Source organism: Schistocerca serialis, chromosome 2, assembly GCF_023864345.2.
Source record: "Schistocerca serialis cubense isolate TAMUIC-IGC-003099 chromosome 2, iqSchSeri2.2, whole genome shotgun sequence".
NCBI lineage: Eukaryota > Metazoa > Arthropoda > Insecta > Orthoptera > Acrididae > Schistocerca > Schistocerca serialis.
The window spans coordinates 528,718,348-528,739,078 of record NC_064639.1 but is presented as its reverse complement, the minus strand read 5'-3'; the positions used below and the strand labels follow the sequence as shown (position 1 = coordinate 528,739,078).

Here is a 20,731-nt window from a genome sequence, read left to right as displayed (position 1 = left end):
CTCTTTGTCACTTAGTTCGTACAGATATGGCCTTGTGGTATTTGATTTTGAATGGAAATATTTGTCGGATATGTCTCAGTATTTTCTGCTTGCTGTAACGCTTCAAACCAGTTTCTGCTGCAGTTCTACGGAGGAATTTCCTCTGCCTTTGCTGAATAATTCCAAAAACTGGCGACATTTTCACAAGTAGCTACAGTTTGCCTGGGGCAACATACCTCGCTAGATCACGAGCCACACTGCCTGTCCGTTGGAATTTGGCGAAGAGTTTGCGAATAGTTTTCGCATCGGGAGCTTTTGGAACATTAAAACGAGTCTGAACACTGTGACTACATGCGTAGGATTGTGTTTTAACCAGTGGTTTTCCAGTAGCAGACAACACATCTTTCAATGGAATATATGCTTTCAACCTCTTCCTTCGGTGCGCTAACCTTTCACCTTTCAGCCGTGCAACTGACTACTGAGCTGCAACGCACTACTACTAGGCATTACGTATTGCGGTTACAGCGCCAACTGTTCGCAGCTTTTAGAACCATTTTGAAACTAGTGTATAATTTCCATATAAAAATTCTTACAGATTTCACAATAAACATACCTTTTGTTATACTCTTCTATCGATCTCCGTTTTCGAGAAACGTTATTTTGAAATAACGGATTCCTTTGCTGGACACCCAATACTAATGTGCATGCGAGATATTCATGTTTACATAAAAGATTACGAAAGTAAACGAACGAATAAATAAATATTTAATAGGAGAGTTCCTGAAGTTGTGTTAACCTAGAGGGAATAACAATGATTCATAAATAAAGTTAATCGAGTTTCACTACGAAACTGCTTACCTAAAAGCGAATAGAAGAATCCCAGCAGTGGATCAGTTCTGGTTAAACATCGATGTTCGGTAACCGAAAATAAATTGCTGGAGATAATATAAAAGCGGCTCTCCAACACAAAATAGGTACATTCAGCTTGCTAAATCAAACCAGATCACGTAAAATTAAGTGCTGAACCTATGATTAATGCAGATCTGACTTTACCCAATAAAACGTAGCTATGTGTGTAAGGACAATTTAATACTGTACCGCCAAAAACGTCATTACAAAGAGAGCAAGCTGGGGAAGGACTGGGAAGCAAAGGAGCGATGTACCTCTCAAAAGAACTATCCAGGCGTATTTCCAAAGCCAGAGAAACCTCATGATATCTACATTTGGATGGATGGTCGGGAAATCGAACCCCGGTCCTCCCGAATATGAGTCCTGTGAGCTAACCACTGCACCTCCTCATTCGGTAGAACACCAAAGGCCCGGCCGTCTGATTTATACGTCATTACCTGATTTAGCATCTTACACAAAGTGACTTCTCTTAGCGAAAAAATGGAAAAAAAGACACTGTGCTCTTGCTCGACAAGTGCAGCATTTATCTTTGAGGACGCGGAAGAATCGAATACGAGTAATGAGCGTTTCTTATTTTGTTGACTGCGAGCTGCTTGTCATAAATGGTCCTAATGGCTCTAAGCACTATGGGACTTAACATCTGAGGTCATCAGTCCCCTACACTTAGAACTACTTAAACCTAACTACCCTAAGGACATCACATACATCCATGCCCGAGGCAGGATTCGAACCTGCGACCGTAGCAGCAGCGCGGTTCCAGACTGAAGCGCCTAAAACCGCTCGGCCACATCGGCCGGCCTGCTTGTGATACAAATATATGTTGTCCGAAGTATCGTTGAAGAGGAAGGAACCAACGGTTCCGTCGTATAAGCAAAATTACAGAGTCCACTTTCTATAGCGGTCGTGGTCAGTAAAGACGCAGCACATGGTATGATTAGACGAGGATGGTGAAGGAACTCTGTGACGTCCTTTCTAAAGGAATCCTGGAGTTCACCTGAAAAACTTAGGCAGTCTAAATGAGGATGGCCGGGTTGGATCTGTATTCCTTACGATTAGCATTCAAATGCCTCTCTCATAACCACTGCACCATCTCTCACACGGTCAAAAAAAAAAAAAAAAAGTTTTACAGTTCACTGGTACAGTAGAAAGAGCCACCACTTGAATGTTGAGTTGCCAAAGTGCCGGGATTGGGGACTGTGCTGAGGATGAGCCGGCAGTCTTTAGGTGGCCCCGTCGGCCTCGTCATGTTACAGTTTAAGTTTTCGCTAATGTTAAGAATTTCTTTACCACCATCATTAGCAGCAACTGTATTACTGCTGTGTTCATGTCAATCAGTGGTGACACACAGGAACGTCTGTCGACAGAACCCTGATCTATGTGTACATCATGCTTCGCTTGACGAAAGGATTTTTTGAAAATAGACAGTTTCAAATCGATCCTTACAATTTTTCTGACGTATATTTCAGAAGCTGGAACAGTAGAAAGCTGTCGTTTGCAGCATGATGTTCACACACTTAAAGCTTTTTCTGTTCGAGTTAAATTATTTAATTATTGACGAAAATCACCACACCACATATGGCAAAGTGTGTGGAATGGCTGACAGACACCCGGACAGTGTTGGTACACGAGGATCAAGGAACCTAAAAATGTGGTGAAAAGGACGAATTCCAGGCGTCCGAGCACGAATGATGAATAAGTGGAATGGATGCAACAAGCATTAATCCTGAGCCCAACCAAATCAACCCGTTAATCGTCTCGACAGATGCGGCGACCACCGACCACAGTGTACAGGGTGCTACACGAGTCTGAAGCATACAGCCCACAAGCAGCAGCTGCAGCTGCAACAGCTTCAATGTGATGCAAAACCAAAGCATAGAGTATTTGCAATTGAGAGCGAGTCGCATCGATGACGACCCAGACTTACCTGTTTCAGGTAACAGATTAAAAGAATCTCTGAATGACAACTCCTCCTACTCAATATATGAAGTAAGTGTGAAAAAAAATTTTTCGTTGTGTAATAAAAACTAAGTTAAACTGACACGTTCCACATCATTACGAAATGTCGTATTCATGATCTATGGAAGAAGTACTAATGTAACGTAATGCACATGGACGAAGCTTGCTTTCATCGGAGCAGCAGTTGCACGCGTTAATAAGGACACGCTACGCCAGACATGGGAGGAACTGGAATATCGCTAACATATCCTGTGTGCTACAGATGGCGCACACACTGAAATTTCTTAAACGCTACTAAAACTTTACGTGTGTTTAAACATTACTCCACAAACAGTACCTTTCTACCCATCTCATTTCTGAAATATGTGAGATCAAAGTCGTAAATATCATTTGGAACATTTTATGTGGCTAAATTCTGAGAGTTTTTCTTTACAATCAAGTACCATGACCACTTCGAGAAATTCAAGTACTCCACGTTCCCGATTATCTTGGTTAATGGGAACCTGAGACAGTGCAGATAACCCAAAGAACAAGATATTCAAAATATAGTTTTTACCACAAACTGTAATCGACTGAATTTGTAAAATAGCTACATGTCACATGCGAAAGACCACTACAGTGCTTACGCATTACTTTCCACAAATTGACAACGCATTTACAAAATTATCCTAAGAACACAATATTTCGTATCACTTGCTTCCAGTTCACTTTCGAGAATGAATCGTCCCATTTTTTCCTGTTTCTTTTTTTCACTTTTTTCTGACGAGACTTTCAGTCATTCGATGTGCGTGACCACAGGGTTTCCGAATCGCATCATCTTCGCTCTCTGTCTCTACTGCACCGCTATATCTGCGTCACTTACCTGCCCAAATCCCAGTCCGTAAGCATCACTACGTAATACCACTGGTGAATGATTTTGTGATATATGTCTTTACACCAGAAATTTCAGACGAGTAGCAGTATTCCAATAATGGGAGATAGCTGTATTTAGAATTGATGATATTTTTTGTAGTCATCCTGTATAATCGTTGGAAACAAAGTCACATTTCCAACACACTGTCTTTAAAGGGCTACATCAGTTGTTCTCTGTCCATAATAACTAACTTCCGACTGTCTCAAGATATGGTGGACTGTCGGTCCGTTCGTCTTTAACGAAGACAACACAGCCTGCGTCACTCAGCTTTTGGCAGCTGACTAAGGTGGAGGGAAGAGCAATCGAAAGATGGGGAACGTATTTACTGAAATACACGCAGCCGAAGCACACACAGGATTTGATTAAATCACAATGGGACGGCGGAAATGATAAGGGGAACCCGCGCGCGGCGGTGCGCCGGGCTGGGAGAGAGCAGAGCAGGTATTTTGGTGGGCCGTCCTATTCTCGCCGCTGCAACCTTGGCCGCTGCGGCCTTGAGACGCACGTTCTGTCCTGCCCTGCGCCAAGCCTCTCCGGGAAGCCGGCCGACAGTCACTGTCCGCCCACACCCGCAGTTCCGGTCTCACCTTCGACATGGCGGACGACCCGAGGCGCTGCAGCATGCTATGGATGCGCAACCGTTCCCGTCATCATATACGACCTTATTCCAAGAGTGCACCTGTTGCCGGAATTTACAACGATAATAGAAGACATATTGAACCAATCGATACCGAACGTACGATCTGACCCATGACATCAAAATGGCAGGCATAAACCCAAGAGCGTGCCAAGGGTGTGAAATGGAGGGGAGCAACTCGTATTAGTCTTGCTGTGACTGATGAAAAACTCCGAGATTTCACATCAAGTGTATCTTGGTACATGCTAGTATACTCTGTTCAAAACTACTATAAGACTGACAGTTAGGCCGGGGCGTGTATAAACGCGGAGCCGACCAGACACATCTCATGCCGAACACAAGCATAAGCTTAAATTTCATTCACTTTTCGTGAAAAATCCAATGTACAGAAATTGAACTGATATCAGTGAGTTCTGGGAAAGCTGTATTATTGCTGTTGTTACCTTCAGTCCGAAGACTGGTTTGATGCAGCTCTCCATACTACTCTACCCTGTGTAAGCCTCTTCATCTCTGAATGATTACTGCAACCTTCATCCCTCTGTACCTGCTTACTGTATTTATCTCTTGATCTCCCTCTACGATTTTCACCGAATACTAAGTTTGCGATCCCTTGAAGTCTCAGAATGTTTTCCACCATTCGACCCTTTCTTTTAGTCAAGTTGTGCCACAAATTTCTTCTCTCTCCAATTCTCTTCAGTATCTCCTCATTCGTTAAACGATCTACTTACTACTTCACTCCATACGAATACTTTAACAAAAGACTTCAAACACTTAAATCTATATTTAATGTTAGCAAATTTCTCTTTTTCAGAAACGCTTTTCTTGCCATTGCCAGTTTACTTTTTATATCCTCTTTATTTCGGCTATCATCAGTTATTTCGCTACCCAAATAGAAAAACTCATCTACTATTTTCAGTGTCTCAGCATCACCTGATTTAATTCCACTACATCCCATTATTCTAGTTTTGTTTTTGTTGATGTTCATTTTATATCCTCCTTTCAAGACGCTGTCCATTCCGTTCCATTGCTCTTCGAAGTCCTTTGCTGTCTCTGACAGAATTACGATGTTATCGGGAAATGTCAAAATTTGTATTTCTTCTCCCTGTACTTTAATTCCTACTCCAAATTTTTCTTTGGTTTCCTCCACTGCTTGTTTATTGTACAGATTGAGTAACATCGGGGATAGGCTACGCCCCTATCTCACTCCCTTCTCAACCACTGCTTCCCTTACACGCCCCTCTACTCTTGTAATTACGTATGTAGGAGTTGTAAGTTACCTTTCGCTCCTGTATTGTATCCTTGATACCTGTAGAATTTCAAAGAGTGTATTCCAGTCAATGTTGTCAATAAGATTTAGTTGAGTCTAAAAATGCTATAAACATAAGTTCGCCTTTCCTTAACCTATCTTCTAAGCGAAGCTGCACTATGTTTTCATCTTATAGTTAACTGCAACAGCTAATTTGTAAGATGATACAGGGAAAGTTTATGAAAATGTATTTCCTACTTAAACTACTGAATTTTCTGATTATGAGAAATGTTTTTGCTATTGAAAACAGGTGTATACATTACGCAAGTGAAATGTTCAGTATAGCTCTTAATATCTGCTGTTCCAAATCGGAACTTTGTTAAAGGTATCTATAAAGAAGTAATTTGAGGTAAATGTGACATATAATGCTGCATAAGAGCGTGAAGAACTAAGTGTTTGCCCACTTGATTTCATTTTCGAGAAGCAGATAATTAGGTTTACACGATTTCTGTTTAGCCTCGCATCTGTATCTTCCGTCTTTAACGATACATTACTGCCTAGGTTTGTCCATAGTGGAACGTCAGGACGTGCAGTACTATAAGTAATGATGTTTCTGTCTCGGAAAAGATCTGTTTCTTAAAAGTTACCAATAATTTGCAGAGAGTCTGATGTTCCCTTCTGCGATAATACGAGTACATATGAAGACGTAATCAGGTTACCCATTCAACGCTCCCCACCCCAAAAAAAAAAGAGTTTTCAGTTTCGAGAATTTTCCAGCTTCCTCTTTGTTCTTGAAATAATCTTGCAGATTACCAAACCAGTATTTTTTTGTTTATATTAGGTCTTTAGGCCACTTTTCTAACGGAGAGAAGCGGACCATCATTAATTTTCCTCGAAGAAGGCAATTAACGACTGAGATTTTATGGTTATCTCCAGCGCAAGAGAGCGACGTCGAAGTTTCCACGCCTAATATTTGATAAACTTGCTTCTGGCATTGTTCAGTATCACACAACAAATAGTAAAAACAAAATTACATGTAAAGGAAATGAGGGGAAAAAACTGCACAGCGCGTGCTGTGCTCAGGTCTACAGTGGCCGACAGGGACGTGACTGCTACGTAACCTGTCATCGCAGCGAAGTCCGAACTGAAAGTAGGGTCACGGGATGTCCATTTCCGGTTACTAAACGTCGAAGCAGCCAAGTGCGTCCTACCCCGAGACACCCGCCCACAAACTAAGGCAAAGTGCAAGCAGGAAGCGGTGCATGTGACGTGCCAGCCGGCAATCTTGGCCGGTTGCTGTGGCTCCAAGTCTCGTGGATCTGCCAGACGCCGTGGTGTGCTGCACGTGTGAATTTCACCGCACTACTTTCTTCGTAGGTGTCAATCCTAAACTAATTTTGAAGATAGTATATTTAATATCCATTACACGAGCTCACTTTCTTGAAGCTGATACTGAGTTGATACGTCAGTGTGTTTGACGGGGCAAATTGCGAGTCTAGTTCGCGGAAAAAAAAAAAAAAAAAAAATCCTATCAGACGCGGGGAGCGGGAGGCGCATAAACCATATATGCGTCTAACAGCTATAGTTAGTCTCATGACACCACATTCGCTGGTTTTCCCAACTGTCAGTCAAACTTTATCAGACCAACCCCACGTAGATTAAGGGGTACGCTACAGATCTCTGTCAGCACAGTCTACAGTCCAAAAGATAATACAAATCCGGAACGAATAGTCAGCGTTCTGCCTAAGAATGAGAGAAGAGCAATCGGAAGATAGGGAACGTGTTCACTGAAATGTACGCATCCTAGGTACACAGAAGATTTCAGTCCCTTGACCGTTTACACACATATAACGTCACAAACCACATCATTACGTCACGGGACAAACACAACGTCCAATACCGGCAGTTTCAGCATCCGTGTATGCAGCAGCAAACATAATGGACATCGTAAAGTAGCTATCTACCTAATTTACTAACCAAATTTGAATCTAAAGAAGTATAAGGACACACATTCTTTTGGTGCAAAAGTTCTAAATGCCGGAACACCAGACCACTTTCAGAAACGTAATGTTTTCTGTAATATGGTGGCAAACTATAGTGTTCCGCTCCTACATCAGTGTTACAGGTACTCAACATAGTGACCGGTTCAACTCGTGGTGATGATAGGAAATTTCCATTAGTAAATTTTGCGATCAACTGTCTGAAGTTGGCAGCGTATAGGGCTGTAGGCTACTGATCCTAAGAATGTAACCGAAACGCAATTATCGCTTGGAAGGAGGGCATCAGTATGGATGCTCCTTCAGTTCTTCACGAGGAAAAGCTCTGGTGGCACTTCTCTGCATCCCCCTCCCCCCCCCCCCCTCTCTCTCTCTCTCTCTCTCTCTCTCTCTCTCTCTCTCTCTCTCTCTCTCTCTCTCTCTCTCTCTATCACGTGCCACCATCACAACATTGCAGCCCATAAGCAGAGAAAAATCCACACGGCGAAGCAATGGCAGATTATTTCCTGTAGAATCTTGCTAAAACATGGAGCAGGTGTATGTGGCCTTGAAAATACGGAAGTCTCTTAGAACAAGGACGCATTTTATGTACCTTCACAAGAACTGAAATATATTTTTAGTCTTGAGTTTCCCTAACCATAACCGAGGATCGTCGTTTTGTACTTACGATAAACTCCAGAAGTCTAGCAATAAATGTAAGTGATTAATTGATAGATCATCATTAATGAATGTGGAAACAAAAAAATTCAGCCTTCGGGGTTCCTCGTTAGGCATATGCATACTTTAGCGAAGGCACCGCCAAAAATAAATAAAAGACAACACACTAAGGAATGATGTGCACACTAAAATACTGACCCATCCCTACGATGCCCCTAGTATTGGTGCCCTTTTGGTTACCAGCAAATCGCCGTAGGAAGCACTTGGGCGCTTACTTACCAAAACGAAGGAAGAGTAGGGATTAACGTCCCGTCGACGACAAAGCTATTAGCGATCGAGCAGAAGCTCGAAATGGGGGAGGAAATCGGCCGTGTAATTTTCGAAAGATCTATCCCGGAATTTATTGTACGCGATTTAGAGAAATCAAGGAAATTTAAATTTGCAAGGCCGGACGGGATTTGAACGCCGCCCTCCTGAGAGAGAGTCCAGTGTGGTAAGAACTGCGCCGCCTCTTTCGGTGCTTACATACAAATGTGAGGCGAATAATTTGCGCTTCGTCGTGCAGCTTAAACGCTAACTGCTGCAGAAATCATCATTAGCCTGCGGCTACGATATCAGGAAGGGTGGTAGGGGAGGCAGAAACTGCAGCAGTAAATGTGCGCAGCTAGGTGTAACCGACCACACGTGTGGCGGCTCCGGCGCACGTGGCCGTGGCGGCTGTAAACGTGATTTACTCCGCCACCCCCGCCGCTCCCGCACTCGACAGCCGGCGTCTGCCGCCACCGCCGGTTTAACAGTCTGGTGCCCGCCAAGCAATGTTTCAAACGGCCACAAAAGTTGCTCCTTTACTCCAATGGCTGCGGCCTTTCACCCTCCATGTTATTAAAGCGAAAGTGAACCTCAAGGTCCGCCTTCCCCCTTACGCAACCCTCTCCCCCCCCCCCCCCCTTCCAAATGGGGGATGCCATATCTATGGTTTCATTTGCAGTGCTACTGAAAATTATTACGTCTAAGTGTAGACTTAGAGAAAGCTTTTGACAATGTTGACTGGAATACTCTCTTTCAAATTCTAAAGGTGGCAGGGGTAAAATACAGGGAGCGAAAGGCTATTTACAATTTGTACAGAAACCAGATGGCAGTTATAAGAGTCGAGGGACATGAAAGGGAAGCAGTGGTTGGGAAGGGAGTAAGACAGGGTTGTAGCCTCTCCCCGATGTTGTTCAATCTGTATATTGAGCAAGCAGTAAAGGAAACAAAAGAAAAATTCGGAGTAGGTATTAAAATTCATGGAGAAGAAATAAAAACTTTGAGGTTCGCCGATGACACTGTAATTCTGTCAGAGACAGCAAAGGACTTGGAAGAGCAGTTGAATGGAATGGGCAGTGTCTTGAAAGGAGGATATAAGATGAACATCAACAAAAGCAAAACAAGGATAATGGAATGTAGTCTAATTAAGTCGGGTGATGCTGAGGGAATTAGATTAGGAAATGAGGCACTTAAAGTAGTAAAGGAGTTTTGCTATTTGGGGAGCAAAATAACTGATGATGGTCGAAGTAGAGAGGATATAAAATGTAGGCTGGCAATGGCAAGGAAAGCGTTTCTGAAGAAGAGAAATTTGTTAACATCCAGTATTGATTTAAGTGTCAGGAAGTCATTTCTGAAAGTATTCGTATGGAGTGTAGCCATGTATGGAAGTGAAACATGGACGATAAATAGTTTGGACAAGAAGAGAATAGAAGCTTTCGAAATGTGGTGCTACAGAAGAATGCTGAAGATTAGATGGGTAGATCACATAACTAATGAGGAAGTATTGAATAGGATTGGGGAGAATAGAAGTTTGTGGCACAACTTGACCAGAACAAGGGATCGGTTGGTAGGACATGTTCTGAGGCATCAAGCGATCACCAATTTAGTATTGGAGGGCAGCGTGGAGGGTAAAAATCGTAGAGGGAGACCAAGAGATGAATACACTAAGCAGATTCAGAAGTATGTAGGTTGCAGTAGGTACTGGGAGATGAAAAAGCTTGCACAGGATAGAGTAGCATGGAGAGCTGCATCAAACCAGTCTCAGGACTGAAGACCACAACAACAACGGTGCTGCACTCTGATTTGCAATTTTTCACAAAAAATTCACGTGTAACAATTCTTCGTAATTCAGCAGATTAACGTGACTTCAACAAACGCTCTCTTCTACGTGGATCTCCCGAGTGGATACAGCACAGCGCGTCGGCTTCTTGAAGATAGCCTGTGACTAGCTACGTATGTTTTCGACACCATCATCAGCTGCTTCTGCCGCTGTCCGCCGCCCCTCGCCGCCCCCTCTCCCGCAAGCAGTTCTTGATCTGCGTATTTTGTCCAAGTCAAAATATAATTAACCACTGTCAAAACATATCGGTAATTCTGTAAAATATGGTACTAAATACAGAACAGCCGACATAACAGTCAAACATTTTTCTTTTCTTTTCAGTGGACTTCATTCTCAAGCAGCGCGACTGGAAATTTGACAGTAGGGTCACGTTGAAGTTTTTAAAATTAAGCTGTAAGCATCTTCTGGCACATATAAATATTTCACGTCATAGGTGGCCAATTTTTACCATCAATTCATCCTTTTTTGTGAAAAACTGAGGTACCTAATTTTCATTGTCCGAATTTCTGATGACGTCAGTACCCACCAATCTGTCGTGCAGATACAATTAAGGTTTGCTGTGACATCCGTATGTCTTTTGTAGGTGGATATTTGACTTGTTATTTCATAACAACTATGGTTGCTTTCCCACTTGATAAAACTTTTTGCCGGTATTTAACGCCTTGAATATGATAAGGTCTACACAGACTGAGTACATTTTATAGTACTTAAGGAACTTTCTACTACCGCCTGAAGTCCTTAAAGAAAGCTCAGAGAAACCTAACTTAATTTTGATCTGCTGAGGACTAACAACTTTCCTCCTCAGTGTTGAGATAATCTCTTTCTTTTTGTCTGTCTCTCTTTGATATAACCACTCTCATCTCAGTAAATCATGTGGTCTTTGAATCAGACGAAAAATCGCTATGCTGACAATGGGCGGTCTTTGCTGTTGCCTGGACACAATGAAAATACGTGACCGATGTAGCGCGCCAATACGAGAACGTGGTATAGTGTAGTGAGTTTTTTTTTAATGACAATACAAGTTGTTTGTTAGTTAGCAGATTAGAGGCGACACACAATTAGGGCGAGGTTTTAAGTGGCGTTAATGTCACCCGTGTCATCATTTAACGGAAAAAGTTCCACGAGTGAGAAAATATTCAATGCCAGTACAAGCAACGCTAACGAAGTTTTTCAGCCCAGAGGCAGGATATAGTCAGTTTGTTATGGAATCATATTCTAGAGAAATTCAAGTTACATGAATAGTATTTTCAGAATACAAAAACATGTTAACCGTGGAGTTAATTAAAGAACGTCCTGCAGACCTCTTCAAAAAACTGGGTATATTGCCAAGTACCTCACACTACGTAAATTCATTGATGTCCTTTGTGACAACCAATGTTCCTCTTTTCACAAAATTAGTTAAAATTATGAATATAGCAATTGAACCTGTAAAAAAATTAAAATCTGTCGTTTGATTAAGTAGTATGCAGAGTTATGTGTATCCTTGAACTTCATGGGCTAGAGACGATGGAATAATTTCCTTTCTTTAATATGAAACAACGGAAACTCTAAATTCCTTAGATTCGTAATTACTTCATAATGTTTTTTCTGTCTAGACGCATCAAAGATCACCACGTTTGTAACTTTACATTAATTGTGAATAATAATCTTGCTATTGAGTTAAAATGACTTGGGCTCCTATTATACAGTGATGAACCAAAACATTATGACAGTGTTCGTCCGTCTTTAGAACGAAATGTGTAACTGATTCTGCGTATCAGAGACAGACAATTTGTTGGTAGGTTTCTGGAGGTATGTTGCATTAGGTGTCTACGCACAGGTCATGTAATTCGTGGATATAACGGGTCGTTGATTTGCGTAGTCGGTGATGGCGCCCGATAGTGATCTAGATGGGTTCCATAGGATTTAGATTAGGCGAATTAGGTCGCCGAGACATCAATGCGAGTTCAGCTATAATGCTCCTCAAACCATTGTAGCACAGGTCTGGCTCCGAGACACGGACAATTGTACTGCCGAAAGATTACATCGCCGTCAGGGAACACATCAAGCATGAAGGGAAGCAGGAGGTTCGCAGCTGACAGCGTGTCTTCTATTACTACCACAGGTCCCATGCAAGCTGCAAGCGCAGGAGAATGTCTCTCATAAGGTAATACTGCTCCCACCAGCCAGCGTCCGTGACGTGTTGCACGTTTCGAGTCACCGTTCACCTCGGTGACGTTTGTGGAGACGACCAGCGACATAGTGTAGCAAATGTGTAATTCACCCGAAGAGCCGACACGTTTCCATTGATCGACGGTCGAATCCCGATGGTCTCGTGCCCACTGCAGTCATAATTGACGATGTCGTTGCGTCAACATGTAAACACATAGGAGTTGTCTGCTGCGGAGCTCCATGTTCAACAATGTACGATGGACGGTATGCTCCGAAACACTTGTCCGTGCACCAGCATTGTTCTCTGTCGGAGATGGCACAGATCACCATCTATCCCACTTTACGGAGCAGACAAGCCTCCAGACCCCACGCTCTGTGAAGAGTCGCGGACGTCTGACCATTTAGCGCCTAGTGGTAGTTTCACTGTCCTTCTACCGCTTTCCGTAGATACTCACGACAATAGCACGTGAACATTCGACCAACTTCGCTGTTTTCGAGATACTCGTTCACAGGCTCTGCGTAATAATGTATCCTTTGACAAAGTCGCTTACCTCAGTGCATTTCCCCATATCTTCTCTAGGATGATCCCCGTCCGTGGCTGCTCCGCTTACATACTTTTGTTAAGGCGTCACGTGCCCTAACGCCACCACGCGGCATCCAACGTGGCAGCGGGCAGTGGTCATAATGTTTTCGCTTATCAGTGTGTACTGAAGTCACACCTTAAAAATCACTAGTGTCTGTACAAGTGTATTACGTGTTTCAGCAGTTTAATTCCGCTGGGAAACGAAAAAGATGTGACGATTACACGCAATCAACGTTCTATCAGATGCATATTTGCATCCTTTCTCTTAGAGCTCGCGGTCTAAATTGCTTGTTATATCAAGTCCGATTATTCTTGCTGTGCACTGCGACATTTCATAGCATTGTGCTACTTTTTAACACGATTGACTAAAACCCAACTTAACGCTCTCCTACAGCGATCTCTGCGTCTGGTTTCGTCATAGCCGGAAAAATACTGGTAACAAAGTGCAGAACCAGCTTCAGCAGAGAGTTTTGTTTAAATTCTATCGTAACTGCAAACTAAACATCACGATTGCGAATCCCGGTGTAACCTTTGTGACTTATCCCACCTCAGAACAATTGGTATTCTGGGGCACAATACAATCGAGCGTTCCATCTTTCTTTTGGTGTAACTTACGGGATAAGAAATCACAGAGCATGAACATCGTGTACAAGGCTGGAGGCTGGAGTACTCACGTAGGGGGGCGGCATGGGCAGCATGGCCTGCGGCGACAGGATGACGTGGCGCAGCGTGCCGCTCTCGTCCACGATCTGCTGCACCACGTGGCCCGGCGGCACCTGCACCGGCATCGCGATGGGCGGCGAGCTGTTGGTCGACACCATCGGCACCGTCACCGGACCTGGAACACACGTATTCCGTAAGTACCCACACACTCCCAGAACAGCCACAGTATTATGACCTTCCTGAAGACCAAAAACATTAGCTGTAGGCATCAACATGGCTTTTAAGAGGGCTATTAGTTTATTACGGTCCGATCGATCGCTAAATGGAAATCAGTGAAAACTGAATATATTTTATTTACACCCGTTACCTACATTTTCCCGCTGTATCTCTACACAGTCGCCGCTCCAACTTAGACATTTGTTGCAGCGTTGTACCAACTTTCCAATTCCCTCGCCACAGAAGGTAGCCGCCTGTACTTTCCGCCAATTCTCTACGCTGGTCTGCAGCTCGCTGTCTGTGCCAAAATATTGTTTTCATGTAATAAGAGATGAAAATCAGAGGAGCCAAGTCTGGGTTGTATCAGAGGAGCCAAGTCTGGGTTGTATGGTGGGTGATCAAACAGTTCCCATCGAAAATGCTGCAGGAGCGTCTCCATTGCCCCTGCAGTGCGTGACAGAGAATTGTCATGACGAAGGAATTGTATGCCAGTTTTGTAATGTGGACTGCATCAAATCAGGCGAAGTCTTTCAACAGACACTCATACATCGCTCAGACAAGATTTTCTAGGCATCTTTAGATGCTCACTCTGCACTTAGAACTGTAAAGGGTGATATGAAGAAATCGATAACATACTAGGGACACTCGCAACTCATCTGCGCAAAACTTCGTCGGAGTTACACTGTGGTTTCCATTTCGCGACCGATCGGACCTTAATAAACGAATAGCCCTAATAAAACAACGATCTTGTGGAATTCAGATCGCCTTGCTCGTAAACGAGACCTAGAAAGCAGTATATACCACCGTCCACTGCTTCAGTGTTGCTTGTATACTGGAAGGTGTTCGATGCAGTTCCTCTTTGCTGCCTAGCGAAAAAAAAAGATAAAAGAAAACGTACGAAATTCAGAACAGCTTGTTCCTAGCAAATGGGACGCAGCATGCCACTCCTCTCGAAAATGACTTAGTATGTAAAAGTAGCTTCAGGAGTACCCCAAGGGAGTTGCTACTGGACCATTACTGTTCACAGTCTGGAAAGCTTGTAAGGATGTTGCAGGATAGATTGTGCTGAGAAATAATTGTTAATAAAAAAATTTTTCTATGTTGCGCCGTTTCCAAGTTAGCCAATCAGGCCTCCGCGTGCGCAAAATCCAGCCAGGGACTGCAATGTGTTGTTCTTTTGCTTTCATACAATCGAACACGAGTCATACAGAAATCTGACCATGCGAGGGAGGTAAGGATCGAACCGAGCCAAAAGTTGAGCAGTAAAGTGCGCTATCATGTACACTATGTGATCAAAAGTATCCGGTCACCATCAAAAAATACGTTTTTCATATTAGGTGCATTGTGCTCCAACCTACTGCTAGGTCCTCGATATCAGCGACCTCAGTAGTCATCATACATCGTGAGAGCAGAATGGGGCACTCCACGGAACTCACGGACTTCGAACATAGTCAAGTGATTGGGTGTCAATTGTGCCATACGTCTGTACGCGAGACTTCCACACTCCTAAACATCCCTAGGCTCACTGTTTCCGATGTTATAGTGAAGTGGAAACGTGAAGGGACACGTACAGCACAAAAGCGTACAGACCGACCTCGTCTGTTGACCAAGAGACCGTCGACCGTTGAAGAGGATCGTAATGTGTGGTAGGCAGACATCTATCCAGACCATCACATAGGAATTCCAAACTACATCACGGTCCACTGCAAGTACTATGCCAGTTAGACGGGAGGTGAGAAAACTGATTTCATGGTCGAGCGGCTGCTCATAAGCCACAAATCACGCCGGTAAACAAATAATGCCTCGCTTGGTTTAAGAAGCGAAAATATTGCACGACTGAGCAGTGGAAAAACGTTGTGTGGAGTGACGAATCAAGGTACACAATGCGGTGGTTGTTTTGTGTGGTACTATCACAGTACAGGCCCATACTGATGTTTTAAGCACCACCTTGATTCCCACTGTTGAAGAGCAATTCGGGGATGGCGATTGCATTTTTCACACGAACGAGAACCTGTTCATAATGCATGGCCTGTGACGGAGTGGTTACACGACAATAACATCCCTGTAATGAAATGGCCTGCACAGAGTCCTGACCTGAATCCTATAGAACACCTTTGGAATGTTTTGGAACGCCGACTTCGTGCCAGGCCTCACCGACCGACATCGGTAACTCTCCTGAGTGCAGCACTCCGTGAAGAATGGGCTGCCATGCCCCAAGAGACCTTCTAGCACCTGATTGAACGTATGCCTGCGAGAGTGGAAGCTGTCATCAAGGCTAAGGGTGGGCTAACACCATATTGAATACCAGCATTACCGATGGAGGGCGCCACTTGTGGCCGTTGCCAGACCTCTCGCACACTTGCGACAGCGTACGAACTTCCACTCACTAATCTGATTCTTATTGACAGAGTGATTAAGGCACGATTAGGACTTCAATATATATGTAAGACGCACTCTCAACAGTTTCCGAGAAAATCGAGTTTGACAAATTGTGTACGTTGTATGGTCGCTAGTATTCAAGGACTCCGAAGTCTAGCGTGTAAGCGCTTAGTTTCGTAAGCGCGAGATCACTGGATCGAATATCGCTGCTGGTACTTTTATTTTCTCCATTCCAACGTAATTCTAACAACAGATTTAGTATTACTGTAGAAATTATCAACATTTAATGATTCAGTTATAATTTTCAACATGGGGGCGGGCATCGTCATGAAGACGATACAGGCAGTTGTTGTGGCGTTTATCACGAAGGTTATGACGCAACTTAATCAGAGTTTTAATGTAGGCTGCAACATTCCCAGTGATCTCATGTTCAGCTAAGTCCTCCAATAACACACCACGCATATCCCAGAACTCTGCCACAAGCACTTACCCAGCAGATTCAGTCACTTCGAATTATTTTCGTACGGGTAACCAGCATGTTTCCACTTCACAGAGGCCTGCTTGGCTTCGAGCACCAGTGACAATTTCTTTCAGAAAGTCGTGAGTCGTGCCCTTCTGCGACATAACGCGTTAAGTAATCCAAATTTGTCATAATTCGCTGGCACTTGTGGTCATCTGTCAGGTTCTAGGCACTTAGTGTGCAATAACTTTATGACATTTCAAAGAGTCATGAACGATATCGCACACTGAACCATAGGAAATGTTGAACTGCTGCGCTAAGGTTCGCAGTTACACAAGCCAGTCGTTCAAAATTGCTGCTTCAACGGCACTGACATTCTGCGAGGTTGCAGCTGTTACCAGCAGCCCGGAGCGTAGCGACTCACCAAGGTTCACAGGGCTGTCTTGGAACAATGCACATCGCCTGGAGACATCGCTACGGTCCATACAGTGGTCCCCAAACACGCCACGCACATAACCGTGAATTTAACTCTGTTTATGACATTTGGGCCATAAATATAGAACTACACTTCGCTGCTCTTCACAAGTTGACGACGGTTACATGCCCGCCCGCCATGTGTGTTTCGTAGTTGAAACGAGGGCCGCACAACAAAGTAACATCTGTATCGCGAACTTCAAACTATATCGAAATGAAATTTCAACAACCCAGCTGCAGTATCAGGGGAGTAAAAAAATATTGTGCGTTAACTTTCCGATTCTTCTTGTCGTATAACGTGTAAACTACTGAGGACTGCACGAATCAGGATGACACGGATTGTAAAAACTTGGAAAACAATTACTGCGACATGTAATGAGGGCCGAACACCGTCTCGTCAGTATGAATGAAATCGGTGAGGGGAGCTTCGTGCGGTCCCCTTGTTAGCAGCGAGCGGCGCACGAGACAGACTTGAATTACGCGACGTACTGCTTTGCGGATTTAGTCGAAAACTTATATTGGCGAACCCTAATGGATTCTCTGTAATGCTGCACATCCAAAATTAGTTTAAGAACGGGTCGCTAGCGTCGAATTGACCCACGAGACAGGGTTAAACTTCTCAGTGTTACAAACCCAATATTTAAAAGGCCTCTAGGAATCCAATCGCGGAACATTTCCGAGATCCGACCACTGGAATGGAATACGATCACCGCATACAGTTCCTACGCCACCTCCAACTGGCTCCTGACTACTTACACCGATAATCTCTACTTAATCCAACACCCCCACACTTCAGCGTCAATAAGAGAAAAAGCCACGCATAAACATCACTTTCAAATTTTCTCGGAAATAAATATAGTTAATTGGATTCTAGCACCCTCGCCAAGACAGTTTTGTTCAATAAAGCACCACCATTTAGTTAGTTACTGGGTTCGCGATCTGATGTAAGAGCCCTGTCTAACGGGAACGTGCGCGTTCGCTGAAAGGCAACACTCGCTAGGAAATCGTACAACTCTACGCTGGCTCATGGGAATGCACTTTCGAATGCTTTCAGACTGCTCGTACTAAAAAAAAAGTAACTTGGGTAATCACTCAAAATGTTTAACACCTGAATTTTCATAGGAAAACACCACATCCGCCCCAGTGGACACATGACCCCTCACAGCACGGGATTGCAGGCCGACTACTTCTGATTTCGCAAGTTCCAAAACACATCCACGAAATTATTTAACATTTAGGCTTTTCGGCCACTCGGTAGCCGCGTGCAGGTAGTTTCAGTGGCCCTTCGCCACTCACGCTAACCACTCCACTGCAAATACTGCCTACCACCGGTCTTTTGAAGCGTTCATTTCCCGGCAGGTGTTTGGAACCACCTGCCCGTCCTGGGGAAACCACAAGCCCTTGAGCCAGCCTCTTAGGTCTCCTCAACGACCCATTTAGCGGGATTAGGGAAAGACCGGCCAATCACCCCCGGACAGCGACCTCGGCGCAGACGAGAGCCACAGGAAACGCACACAGACGCGACCAAGAAATCACGTTACAATTAGTTGCATTTATGTCGCGATAAATATAAAGACCGTAATATACATTATTTGACAATACAGGGATTGTCTACTAATTTTATTATATAATTTGTTAGGATGCGTAATGAAAGTATCATGTATGTTGTTAGGTTTTTTTCTGCTTTAGGATCAAAGGTAATTTCATAATGAGATTGTATGTAAAATACATCTTTGGCGGTTTTGTTTCCCACAGAATTGCTGGTAACCTGATACGTGATTTAAAAACTTTAATAATCAACACAGGTTTAAGATCCCTGTATGTTCAAATAACGAATATATAACACGACATGAAATGTAACTAATTTCAATAAGACAATAAAATGGTAAGCACTCATGTGTGTACGAAAAATTTTTCAGAAGGAGAGAATGGGAGGGGTGGGCAATATTCAAAGCTCCATTTTTTCAACTAATTCTCTAGTCGGAGAACGTGTCGTGCCCCAAGAATTAATTTTGACAAGAAGTAAACAACACTTATTGTATCTCTAAAGATTGACAGTTAATACATAGTAATTTTGAAGTAGATTACTTTGGTACGTGAACAGTAAGCATATTTCGATAGTATATGAAAGGTACTTCTATTTAGGTTATTAGCATGAATATAAATGCCATTTTTTTTTTACTCAACGATCTGAAATTACATCCTTCTACGATTAAATCTCAACGAATTGTTAAGTAAAATATTAAAAAAATTATGTATTCACATTCCCTTCATGTTCGGCGGAAACTGAAATAATAAAATCGGAAAGAGGAAAAAAAAAAAATCAGAATACGTGACGTAACCCAGTTGGATATCAACAAAAATATCGCATTAATACCCCTCGAAGCAGAGAAACAGGTAATAAACTTTGATAATACTTAATTCCCCCCCATGAACCATGGACCTTGCCGTTGGTGGGGAGGCTTGCGTGCCTCAGCGATACAGATAGCCGTACCGTAGGTGCAACCACAACGGAGGGGTATCTGTTGAGAGGCCAGACAAACGTGTGGTTCCTGAAGAGGGGCAGCAGCCTTTTCAGTAGTTGCAAGGGCAGCAGTCTGGATGATTGACTGATCTGGCCTTGTAACAATAACCAAAACGGCCTTGCTGTGCTGGTACTGCGAACGGCTGAAAGCAAGGGGAAACTACAGCCGTAATTTTTCCCGAGGGCATGCAGCTTTACTGTATGATTACATGATGATGGCGTCCTCTTGGGTAAAATATTCCGGAGGTAAAATAGTCCCCCATTCGGATCTCCGGGCGGGGACTACTCAAGAGGATGTCGTTATCAGGAGAAAGAAAACTGGCGTTCTACGGATCGGAGTGTGGAATGTCATATCCCTTAATCGGGCAGGTAGGTTAGAAAATTTAAAAAGGGAAATGGATAGGTTAAAGTTAGATATAGTGGGAATTAGTGAAGTTCGGTGGCAGGAGGAACAAGACTTCTGGTCAGGTGACTACAGGGTTATAAACACAAAATCAAATAGGGGTAATGCAGGAGTAGGTTTAATAATGAATAGGAAAATAGGAATGCGGGTAAGCTACTACAAACAGCATAGTGAACGCATTATTGTGGCCAAGATAGATACGAAGCCCACGCCTACTACAGTAGTACAAGTTTATATGCCAACTAGTTCTGCAGATGACGAAGAAATTGAAGAAATGTATGATGAAATAAAAGAAATTATTCAGATTGTGAAGGGAGACGAAAATTTAATAGTCATGGGTGACTGGAATTCGAGTGTAGGAAAAGGGAGAGAAGGAAACATAGTAGGTGAATATGGATTGGGGGACAGAAATGAAAGAGGAAGCCGCCTGGTCGGATT

At 43.4% G+C, this 20,731-nt stretch overlaps 1 protein-coding gene across 2 annotated transcripts in view; it reads right to left on the bottom strand.

Moving 5' to 3' along the window:
* The window catches only part of LOC126457494 (fibronectin type-III domain-containing protein 3A), a 332,842-nt gene that overhangs the window by 91,529 nt on the left and 220,582 nt on the right, over positions 1-20,731 (bottom strand). For both annotated transcript variants that reach the window (XM_050093797.1, XM_050093798.1), the window contains exon 3: positions 13,849-14,012. In XM_050093797.1, the coding sequence (XP_049949754.1) occupies positions 13,849-14,012 (164 nt within the window). The remainder of the gene's footprint in view (positions 1-13,848; positions 14,013-20,731) is intronic.